This window comes from Haliotis cracherodii, unplaced genomic scaffold (assembly GCF_022045235.1).
Source record: "Haliotis cracherodii isolate W230 unplaced genomic scaffold, xgHalCrac1.p SCAF_9, whole genome shotgun sequence".
Taxonomy (NCBI): domain Eukaryota; kingdom Metazoa; phylum Mollusca; class Gastropoda; order Lepetellida; family Haliotidae; genus Haliotis; species Haliotis cracherodii.
Genome location: NW_027266343.1, coordinates 17856023 through 17868992, shown reverse-complemented (window position 1 = coordinate 17868992; position 12970 = coordinate 17856023). Strand labels below are relative to the sequence as shown.

Below are 12970 nucleotides of genomic sequence, written 5' to 3'. Positions count from 1 at the left end.
AAGAGAGATGGATAAAATCAGTATACCCTGGTTGACAATATGTGTGTGTACATGTACAATATCAGGTAGGTGCAAGTTTTTGTTGTTGATGTGAAACGCCGAACCTACCAAAATAAATACGGATTCTTTATTCATTTTTAAAAAAAGTAAAAAAAAGGTTTGGAACATCTCTTGAACAACATGGTTACTTAGATCACTTCTATTTTATCGTAGGTAGGGGCCAGCATTTCGATAGTTGTAGGTCATTTGTTACCATTTGATCTTGTTTGAACAAGGTTGAAAATCAATATTAAATGTGAAGGTAAATATTGACATTGAAATATACTGAAACGGAAAAGAAACGGCACCCTAAGTAACGTTGCATGAAAAGTTGTCATTTAAAGTTGTAATTTTTGTCAAAGTTTCTAAAATTTTAACTTTAGCTTGTTCGGAAAAATGAAATTTGATGATAAAAAAACAAAGCAGATGACAAAAAAACGATCGCCCAAACGCATCACGGCAACGGCCATGGTAACCCGATGCAAATTGAAATGCACATGCGTTCCCCCATTTCTTGCCCTATAAAAATCCACCCAGAAAATTCATTCGTTATTGAATTGCTACCACATGCCAAGATTGATAAGAAATCAGCGACACCAAGCCCTTGGACGATTGCAAGCTGGACAAACCGCACGGCAAGTAGCCAATGCATTTCAAGTCCACGTAAGGACCATAAACAGGCTCCAGCAACGATACCAGACCACCAACACTACAGATGACCGACCACGTAGTGGAAGACGAAGGGTCACCATCCGACGTCAGGATCGTCAGATTGCGCGACAGCATCTTTAAGATCGCCGTGTTACTGCTGCGGAAACTGCTCGACAGACCATGGGGACACACCAGCGACACATTAGTGCGGACACCGTGCGTTGACGATTGACGAGCAGACACCTCCACTGTCACAGGCCACAACGAGGACCCATTCTGACACCGCAACACGGTGTGGGCAACACAGCACCAGCATTGGCGCCACCAGCAGTGGAGAAGAGTCCTCTTCTCTGACGAGAGCCGTTACTGTATCTCAACAGCAGATGGCAGAGAGAGTCTGGCGACGCCGTGGGGAACGTTATTCGGATGCTTGTGTTGTTTAGAGAGACTCGTAGGGTGGTCCGAGCATCCTGGTGTGGGGTGGAATTGGTCTTGCACAGAGGGTCAGCCCTGTGGTCCAGGGAGAGGCAGTGGTGTCACAGCAGCTCGGTACATTGATCAAGTCTTGAGACCACACGCCATACCTCATTTGGTACGTCGCCGCAACCACGAGCTTCAGCATGATAACGCCCGTGCCCACACTGTGAGAGCAACAGGAGACTTCCTCCAGCAGAATGGCATCGGAGCCACGCAGTGGCCTGTCCTCAGTCCCGATTTAATTCCCATTGAGCACCTGTGGGACGAGATATCGATTCAAAGACGGCTGAATGACGTCCGACCAAGGCCGACAACTGAAGCTGAACTACGTCAGGCGTTCCTCAGAGTATGGACTCAAGTGCCTATGGCCTTCATCAACCGCCTCATCCATTCCATGTATCGACTTTGCACGACAGTCATCAATGCACATAGCGGACACACGAGATACGGACTTGTGATGCCAGTTTCTCAGAGACTAGTGTTGTGTTTCACTTTAAGAACATTTGACACTTTAATTTCAACCTTGATGATCAGTTTTGCCAGGTTTCATCTTTTTAATATGTCTCAAAGTATGTTTACACTGTTTGGACAATCAGGTTCCTCATATATCTATCCATGGTGACGTTTCTTTTGCGGTTCAGTATATATTGCTTTTGAGTGAGTCACAAAATTATATTTTTGCAGCACTTAATCACGCTTATTGCTTGTTACTAAGTGAGTTCCATTCAGACGTTTACCACTTCGGTGAAACCCACGAGCACGGGTATGGTGCTGACAAACCTAGAAACATAATTGGGGCGAACCGGGATTCGAACCAACAATCATAGGTTTCTGGCGTGCCCAAGGGACGTAACTCAGCACAGCGAATCGCGGCGCCTTAGGCGACTGGGCCACCCGTGCCCCCTGAAAGGAGTCGATCGAATGTGTGATACATGTACATGTATTGTGAATATGTGTATATATTGCACCTTGTTGTCCTTAAGCTAGTTTGAATAAGGTTTCCGTTTGATCTGATTTTTACCTTACAGTCAATGTGTCGCTAATGACGACGACTTTTGATAAATTTAGCATTGTTCCCATTGCCTTTTGGGCTGAGATAGTGCCAATGCAACGTCAATTTATCACTCGCTCGCACAAAAGCCGATAACAATCAGTATCGGATCGCGACCTGGTTCCATGACATTCTACCCGACCACTGGTTTATATAAATCAAACTAGATTATTTTTACATGCCGTCGTTACCGAGTAATTATATTGCTCACTGCTGCGAACATTCGCCCACCCACTATGTGGAACGTAATAGTGAAGTTTAAACCTACTCTGCATACTAACTTCAAACTAAGGCTATGGAATTAGGCATACCTACTTTTAAAGTGGAACATCAAACGTTCATTACAATGTAATTTGCATATACATGCAGATTTAGAATGTCGTAGATACGCTCGTTCAATCATTTTAATATTGAATCAAATTAATACTACCCGATTCTTGCAGTAGAAAGTAAGCCAGTTAAATCTGTTGACATTTATTGTGTTATATATTTTTTTTCATGCGTATTTATGTATAATGCAATTTACTGACTTTTGTAACAGCTTTACTGTGTCCAGAAAAACAACAACTTGAAAAGTCATTTGTCCTCAGTATTCGCTCAAGAAAATATATTGTTCGCTCAATATGCTGGATGTAAAAAAAAACGTGTTGGAAAACAACTTAAAGAGTTCGGCTCCTTTTTTCACAGACAAAGAACTGCATGTTTTGAAGTAGCACGAATTGACACGAGTGAATCAGCTCAGTCTAACATATCTCTGGCAAGACTTGCAAAAACAACAGATACTAAAATAGTTTTCATTCTCAAAGCCTCGAAAAGCATAATTATTCGTGAACACAATGCCAATATGTACCTTTGAACAACATGTACGTTTGACTAGTATGCACGTCTAACAAATGTAAGTCTGGACAACATGTGTATGTCTGATACGTCTGGGGGCGGTCGGGTAGCCTAGTGGTTAAAGCGTTCGCTCGTCACGCCAAAGACCCGGGTTCGATTCCCGACATGGGTACAATGTGTGAAGCCCATTTTCTGGTGTCCCCCGCCGTGATATTGCTGGAATATTGCTAAAAGCGGCGTAAAACCATACTCACTCACTCACTCACTGATACGTCTGAATGATATGTCTGAACACCGTCAACTGTCCACAAACACCACAGTATCGTTACTCTTGCCTTGCAATTCACTTGCACCCACTTTGATGTGAAACAGGTGTTGGAACAAACAACATTGCTCTGGGTAAACCGGCAACACAGAGTTCCGTTACCCTGAATGGGACGCCAGATCGGGCTGTTGATGGTAACCGCGATTCCACTTTCTGGAGAAAGAGTTGCATTCACACATTACACGGAGAAACTGACCAGTGGTGGTCAGTCGACCTCTTGTCCACCTACAGGATCAACACAGTCCGGATCCAGAATAGAGGGGACGAAGATGGTAAGTACACAGCATGGGGAAACAGGCTTTGAATAAGGACAACGGAAAAGGCTATAAAACGTGCATTACTATACACGACCGAAGCTTTTAGAAATCATTAACGAAGTTTTCATATTCGTTTATGAAACTTGTCGTTTATGAAACTAGGGACTTGTCATTTGAATAGGGAGGGGGGGGGGGGGGGGGGGGGGGGGGGGGGGCAGGGAGTGATGAGATCGGGCTTATGACTGTATCAAATGAGCTGAACCCCTTTATGTAAATTTTGTTTTCATGTAAAAATTATAATGTTCCCCTAAATGACCAGATCCTATGTAGCGTTCAAATTTGAAACATTTTGTTTTTGAAAAAAATACAACTGTGTCATGTTTTCATGCCTCATCACCCCAATATATAGTTGTGATAAATGTTGGAGTCTGCGACTAACGGGATCGGGTGGTCAGGCTCGTTGACTTGGTAGATATATGTCGTCGTATCCCATTTGCGTCGATCGATGCTCATGATATCAAACACTTGATTCTCTGGTCCAGACTCGATTATATTCAGACTGCCACCATATAGCTGGGATATTGCCGAGTGCGGCGTTAAACAACAAACAAACAAACAAAACACATCAGCATATCGTGGCCAACTTTGATGATAGACCCCAATCAGGATGGCCAGGATCGACACCACCTATCAAGGGTCGTCTAGACCCATGTTCTGCAGAAATGAGGACCAAGAGCAAATCAAAACACAAAATAGGCTTGTTGGTGTTAGAGTTCCCGGGATAACCATTCGCATTTCACTTTCATGCAGTTCACCTGCGTGTTCGTCGATCACCTGTTATCAACGTTTGACTGATTCAACATTGCAGCACTGCACCAGTGGTGCAGACAGCGTCGTCACTGGGAAAGTAGGCCATGGTCACGTGTAAAGGGTCACACCAGGCGTCCTTTATAGGCGTGGTTGTGTTTGGAAACGTTCAAATACACGACGACAATATCTGTTAGGAAACTTCAATACACGACGACAATGTCTGTTTGGAAACGTTCAAATACACCACGACAATGTCTGTTTGGAAACTTCAAAAACACGACGTCAATGTCTGTTATGAAACGTTCCAATACACGACGACAATGTCCGGTGGTGGCTCAGTGATTGCATGCAGTGGGACCACCATGGTCGACTGAACGCCGTTGCCCCTGGGAGGATAAAACGACGGTACTAACGTGACAACATACTGGCGGCTACCGTGTTACACACGCAGTCAGGCTGTTACTGTATACGTGCAGCAGCAGAACGTCTTCATAGTTCTTCTATGGTCAGCGCTGAGCACGTATGGGACATCATCGGGCGTCTACGCCCCAAACAGCCGTCGACCGCGCTGGATGAACTCGGCCCTGTGCTTCAAGGTAGAATACAAAAACAACATTGGCCGCATCATCAGTATGAATCTGTAAATCGTTGTGGGTTCATCGATTACTTAAGGAAACATGTGTAACGTGCATATGTCAGAATGAACCCTTGGTGATTTTTATGAACGTTTACCCCCAGTTTCCTTTGTTTAATCAACTCGTGGTGATTCTGATTTGCCAATTCAATCATTGTAATGTTTACTCATAAACATAACTAAAACACACCCTACTTTGTTTAATTGTATTATAAATTTTTGTTTTGAAGCCTAACCACGCACATTGATACTAATCTATTATAGAATAGAGTTGTTTTGTGTGTTTGTTGTTTATCAAGTCTGGACCAGACAATCCAGTGATTAATATCATGACCATCGATCCACGCAATTGGGATCGATGACATGCATCAACCAAGTAAGCGAGCCTGACCACCCGATCCCGTGAGTCGCCTCTTACGACAAATGTAGTCGTCTTTTACAGCAAGCATAGGTTGCAGAAGACCTATTCTACCCCGTGTCTTCACGGGTCGAATAGAGTTGTGCCCGACTTTGGAATATTGTTTGAGGACGGAATTATGTATGGAGCTAAATCGTGTGATGTTCTGCCGATCTCTAATGCATTCTTTGCGGATATAATTCATCGGGATGATTTATGCAGCTATTACAGTTCGTGGTTGTCCGTCCTATTGTACATACTAAGCGTGAAGGTGTGGCTATCTATTGTCCATCTATTGTCTTATTTTCCAACAGCTGTTTTACCCAATACAATAATTAATGTGATTATTAGTTTTTGACAACCACAGACACTTAGCAATCAGCTTAGAAGCATAACTGTATAACTTTTTTTCAACCATCGAATGGTACCAAAATTAATAAGAATACTGTTTACACTTTAGTCATTCTTCAAAGACGACAAAGGGTGAACTGTCAGTTGGTCTTCTGTGCATTGGATCAACCATTGTTCATATGAGTACACAGTATAACTTTCTATGCACGTACCAGAAACCACCCATGCCTTTGGGGTATATTTCTTTGTCAACTACACCCACTCACATTACACGATATCTATCCGTCACGATATCCGTGCAAGTAATGATTGGCCCGGTGCACACACAACATACTCAGGCAGTTATCTGCCAATCAGTGTTCAAAATTGACTTAAGTATTTCTTAAATTATAACTGAAAAGGACAGGTATATTCTGTAAATCATAAAAAAACACATATGTAAAGCACATAAAAGCAGATTAATCAAAGGGCGAGTATTCCAGAATATTGTACCAAAGGATGTAATTCACCCTATGTCAAACAATCGTTAGATCAAATACCACCGATATAGACCGATTAAGCACTGTTACGACGTAAATTGTAATAAAAAGGTAAATTGTAACACTTGCAGCAAATTGGAATTTATTACATTTTACCGCAAGTAGAGATTATTACAATTTACGTCAAATTTTATTACAATTTACCTTTCTATTACAATTTACGTCGTAACAAGCACGTTTGTAATTCGTGTGTGAGGTAGATGAATTTTTGTAACTGATAGCCAGAAGCATATTTACGAAAATTAAAATTGACTTTAAGGAAAGCTTAGTCCATTGACAACACCATATCACCATGGAAACGTCAATGTTGTTACCCTTTTGGGACTGATATTTATGTTGAAGAGACACAACCGAACTTATCGACACAAATCAGCCAGTATACATCGGGCATCAACAGAAGTGTTTCCAATTGTGTCTACCTAGATTTCAATTCTGAAAATCACTCCGTCCTTCACATGAAAAACTTAGGATATTAGAAAATATATACCTTCCTTTTTATGATGTAACACCATGAAATGCAGTCGACGTTATAGAATGTCCAGAGACTATAACTGAATTCGGCTGTTCTGTACGACAATGCCATATGGATGTAATGACAAAATAAAATACGTAAGCAGTCTTTCTAAGCAGCGAATTGCAAACGCCACTGCATTGAGTCTGTTTCCGGCATCCCAAAGACGCAGCGATGGTCATAAGAAAGGTCGAAGGCCAGACGATACCAATTATTTGGAAGATGTGTTGTCTCTCCTTCAGGAACCATTGGGACTGCACAAGTAAGGACAATACTGTAATATGTTTCACTGAAAGGAATCTAACGACTCCAGTAACGCTTGATGAGGGTCTCTCACAAGTGCACAGTATCGAGAAGAGAGTAGTAGTTACTGTTGTTACTTTGAAATGGATGGCCAAACGAGAAACATACTTCTCTAGATCAGACAAAGACCGCATGTTCTTGAGTTTGAATTTTGCACACAGGTGAATTAAAGTAGCATTACTTTATTACAAAACGTGGTGACCATAAATAGATACTAGTATCTATCTTCAGAGGATCAGGACAATTTGTCAAAAATGAAAGCAAATGCCATCTGAAGTTTACTGAGAAAACAATATGTGAAATGCTGGACTTCCTCATTGATAACATCTAAGTCACATTTAGGGGTAAAACATCAGGCAAGAAGTAGACATCCCCATGGGCACCAATTGAGCTCCCCTTCTAGCTGATCTATGTTTTATGCATGTGAATCGTCATCGTCTCGGATTGGCAAAGTGAAAACAAGGTACTTTGGCCAAGAAGTGTTGACTTAAGCTTCAGGTATAGTGATGATCTGAAATCGTTCAACAACAACCAAATAGCCAATTCCACTCAACCGAATTACCCACCTGAACACATTGGTGATCGTCTCATCTGTTTCGTATTTAGATCTTTGCATACAGATTCAGAGTGACAAACCATTCTCCACAATATTTAATGACAAGAGGATGACTTCTTCATTTCCATAGTCAACTTTCACCTTTTTAATTTGAGCAATATTCCTGCAGCTCCAGCCTTTGGAGTTTACATTTCACACCTTTTGAGGTACAATCGAGCATGCTCTTTCTTCCAAGTTTCCAAAGGGTGTCATATGACTTATACTCAGAAGTTGTTCTATCAAGATTCCAAAGTTCAAGGCCTCAGTAAAGCCTTCAAAGGGTTGTATGGTAGACACGTGGAGGAACATGATTGTGTTCCCCTGTTTTGTCAGGTGAACAATTGACTTTCCTTTGAATGTGTTTGTGACGGGTAGGCCTGTAGGTCAGAATATGCCTTTTCGCAAACACCTGGTAGCATTACTATTTGATAGTGATTCATAAACAAATGCTCATGATATAGACAGAATCATACAGTCTACTTTGCTTTCTTATGGATATGGAAAGGAATTTGCCGCTTATATTTCGGGTAGTCAAATTCTGACTGTGTCACATCAAACGGAACTTTAGACGGAACCTCGCCACTTGAAATGGAATCAAATGGCCGCTGACAGTCACCTGACTTCCTATCCTTACCTTGGTTGAAACCACGTGGTCAAAACTCAACGATGATGGTTATCGCTAGCAAAGTGGATGTTTCTCTAAAAAGCTATTATGCATTCTAAGAGGCGAGGACTAAAGCGAAAAAACAACAACAACAAAACGCACATGTATGAATAACTTTAAAGTTAAAGAGACGACACCAGGTTTTCGCCAAATGTTCGAGCATGTCATCTTGAGTGAATTTCATTGTAGCATTGAATACAAAACATCACTTCATAACGGAAATGACGTCATTGCTAAGTGACGTCATCTCGGACACTATATATTGTGAAAATGAGATTGCGTGTCTTGAATACATAGAGGATATTTATCTCTTCATGTTGGAGAGCATGTTTATCTCATTGGCTGATCTGACACTTGATTTTCATGAGCGACGCAGCCACAAATGACGATGTAACCTTTTTCAGGTTACGCGTTCAGTTAAACGTGTTATTTGAATGAAAAGCCACATTGTTTAACATGCATATTGTGACACATTAATTTTCCGCTTGGAATACCAGAAGGGATAGTGCGGCAGCGTAGCCCTTACAAAACCTACAAAAGGTTAACGGAACCAACCAAAGCGCGCCATCGCGACAACACGACAGTTTGACCATTGTCGCCTTTCATTAAAAAACAAACATAATATTCCAAACATTGTCTCGATATCACACTTTGGTTAATTTTATGACTTGTGACTGGTTTCGTAAGGGCGACAACGCCCCTTATTTCACAAAATACACAATAAAGTATGTTTTTGTTTTTAGGATTCAAATTTCATGACTTTGAAGTGGAGGTGTACAAACAGAGCCCAGGCCATTGTCCAGGCGCAAACAAGACAACGTGTGCCTCACACCCAGGAGCAGCGAACCTCGGTGAAAACGTTCAGCTGACGTGCGCTGAGGGGACAATTGGCAGATACGTAAAACTACTGAAATTACCGCAGTTCATATCCAGCCCTGAGGACGCGCTAATCATCTGTGAAGTAGAGATCGAAGGTTTTCTTGTTCATCCATGCCTAAAAGGTGGTGCTTTGAGTTGACTTTGAATAAGCTGAAAGTTTTGGTACAAACCTGTTCAAGCAATATAAATTGATTTCCCAATGGATCAGTGTGGTCCTACTTTATAATTGCACGGTGGAAAACGATTCACAGTTTAGGTCTTGTGGGAGACATATTGCTAACACATTTAATGTGTTCGTTCTTGTGTAACATCATGCTCAACCGAATGTGACGATTATTTATTTAAACACATTTATTCACAAGAGGCGAACGGGATTGGTGGCCAAGTTCTTAAAACTTAGATTGTCTTTCCATTTTCGCGAAAGGTCGTTCAGACATGACCTGGAAAGGGATGTCTTCAGAGAACAAAGATATGATTTTAATGAATGAAATTGTAGTATACAACATCTTTTTAAACTGTTTAACATAATTAAACGCTCATGACTAAACAGTGTCCTTTCCATGAAACAATAATATTCATTTTCACATGCATTTCAACATGTTCAGTGTGGGTGATCTTTTAAATTAATTCTACATAAATCATAATTCAGTTGACTTAACATGTATCTCTGTTTTGCGTGTACGGTTTTATATGTTGATATTTTATACAGTAAACTACGGTTATAACGAACTCAAAGGGACCACTAATTTTAGTTCGTAATAACCGTAGTTCGTTATAAGCATATATACAGCATATATACATCAAATGGCCGGGACTAAAAAATATGTTCGTTATATCCGTCAGTTCGTTATAAGCGTGTTCGTTATAAACGTAGTTTACTGTATTCGAAATGCGAAGTACGAAGGTGGCGTTTGACGATTTGTGAAACTGTGTGTACATTGTTGATCTGCAATGATATACTTTGAGGCCTTTCACTCTTTCATTTGTCAGATTTAGCGATGTATTTTCTGTTACACAAGCTATCAAATCGCTAATTCAAATGTTGTGTTATTTACTCAGTGGAGATACTGGAGTAGAATGAGGCACCAGTAACCAAAGAGCAGAGTGACAGATTTGAAAAACTCCCAACAAGAAGCAGAAAGAATTGTAACTGGTTTACCAAGCTATACTTCCGACTTGGTTGATGCATGTCATAGTATTCCGATTGCGTGGATCGATGTTCATGATATCAATCACTGGATTGTCTGGTCCAGACTCGATTATTTACGAACCGCCGTCATATAGCTGGAATATTGCTGAGTGCGGCATTTAACAACAGACAACAAATGTAAAAGTCGACAAATTATATCAGTGGTCACGTCACGTTCCGTGACATAACTGATTGCGTGTCAACGTGCACCGATAGCTTAGATCGTTGTTCATACTTTCAGTCACTGGTTTGCCTGACCATGACTTGATTATTTACTGGCAGTCCTGATATAGCTGGACTATTGTTGAGTGGCATTAAACAACACCTCATTTGTTTCACCGGGCTCTGGGGCTATAGTAAACTGACGTGTATGAATCTCATTCTCGTCACCTCGACGTGACATGACTTGACTATTTCTAAAAGCGGTGTATAACAATACGATCTCATCCATAGTGTAGTATATCACGTACAAACTTATCCTTATCATAGACCAGTTAAAACTTGTTTTTCTTGCATTGTGTTTCCACTTGTAGATTAATTGTCTGATGACTTACAAATATATTATTATTGTTTGCAGAGAGACAATTCCATAAGCATGCAGGGAATAAGATGCAGTCTCCAAACCCGACTAATACTGGATTAACGCGGGCGGAGTGTTCCAGGAGATGTTACTATGACAATGGTTGCTATGGTATCAACATCCGGGTCACTGATGATGAATGTCAGCTCATCACTGAATTCGATAGCAATACATTAGCAGACGACAGTGGATGGAATTATTATCGGCTGTGTTAAGTCATCCAATTAAAAAACATCTATTCAGTGTTTGTCCATTAACACATTGTCCTTGTCCATTTAAAGGGATGAGATTGTGGAGTAATTCCTATCAGCATGCGACTGACGCATTGCGTTTTGTTGTCGACTGAATAATCCGTGAAAAGAATCACTACTTAAATTACGAAGCACAAGTTTAACACAAAACACCGTGCAGATTTATTACTTCAGGTCACAATGAAGGATGGATACATTTGTGATTGTTGCGGAAGAACTATCTTTATTTCTGTATAAATTACCACCAAGGACAATAAATAGATCTTAATTGTGCAAACCCCCCTTTTCAAAAAAACTGTATCCGCCCATGGTCATAACGCGTTGACTACTGTTCAACGCGGCGTTAAACTCACTCACTCACTCAAATAAACGTCATGGACACATGTTACCCGGTTACTCCGTAACGAACACGTCGTTCACCCACATGTGACCTCTGTAAAAACCATTACAATCGCTGTATCATTTTGTTCCATTACCTATTTTGCGATCTCTGGTCGTCATTTGAACCCGACAGGTCAAATCAATCTATCATCACACTGCATTGCTTCTAATCAGCCTGTCAGGACCTATCGGGGCACGGGTGGTCCAGAGGTCTAAGTCGCCGCGATTCGCTGTGCAGAGTTGCGTCCCTTGGGCACGCCAAAAACCTATGATTATGGGTTCGAATCCCGGTTCGCCCCGATTATGTTTCTAGGTTTGTCAGAACCATGCCCTTGCTCGTGGGTTTAACCGAAGTGGTAGATGTCTGAGCCCTGCATCACTTCGGGCTTTCCTCCCACATTAAGCTGACACGCCTTGATATAACTGGAATACTGTTAAAAGCGGCGCTAAACCCAACTCACTCACTCAGGACTTATCTGTTTTCCTTTCTTGTTGTATATGGTAATGAAGCTTCATTTAATATGTTCCTTTTATTAATAAATGTTATAAGAAGTGTGCATGCTCGTCTCGGCATCAAGCACAATAGTTTAAAGGATTACATATCAAAGCACTTGATGGTGCCTGTTTTTATAATGTTTCGTCTGTCATAGTCTGATGTTTGTATTGTTCTAACACTAGTTTTAAAATATAATATGTGATTATTTCCTGTTTTGGTACTATCCTTCGACGACAGTTTATATATTTATATATTTGAGCGTATATATACTGAACAACAAAAGTTCCTGTGACATTGAATAGGATAAAATGCAAAGTTATGTTTTTACCACAGTGACATCTGAAACACTTTCGGTTTGCAACAGATAAAAGACTCCTGTATGTGTTCAAATGGTTTAATTTGCCATACTGACTTCAGAAAAAAACGTGATTTCATTAAAAAAACATGAACATGCCAAAATGTCACTTTACAAATCAATAGCGTGTGTACATGTGTCCACCTCTGGCTGCGATGCAAGCAACACATCTTCGTCTCATGGAATGGACCAGGCGTCGCACAAGGTCCTGTGGGTTATCTGTCCATATCTGCTAGAGCATGTTTCGAAGTTCCTGGAGTGTCTGTGGAACACATGGTTGACGTCGAAGGTGCCGGTCCATCTCATTCCACATGTGCTCGATTGGTGAGAGATCAGGGGAGCGAGCCGGCCAGGGGATGACATTCACGTTGTTGTTTTTAAGAGAATCATGAACAAGT

At 41.1% G+C, this 12970-nt stretch overlaps 1 protein-coding gene across 1 annotated transcript; it reads left to right on the top strand.

The window, feature by feature from the left end:
- On the top strand, positions 1 to 11304 carry LOC139453419 (fucolectin-like). The gene is made up of 4 exons (XM_071235114.1): positions 1 to 65; positions 3428 to 3652; positions 9185 to 9442; positions 11087 to 11304. The coding sequence occupies exons 1-4, from the start codon at positions 8 to 10 to the stop codon at positions 11302 to 11304; spliced, it is 759 nt and encodes a 252-aa protein (XP_071091215.1). The 5' UTR covers positions 1 to 7.
- Positions 11305 to 12970: the final 1666 nt, after the last annotated feature.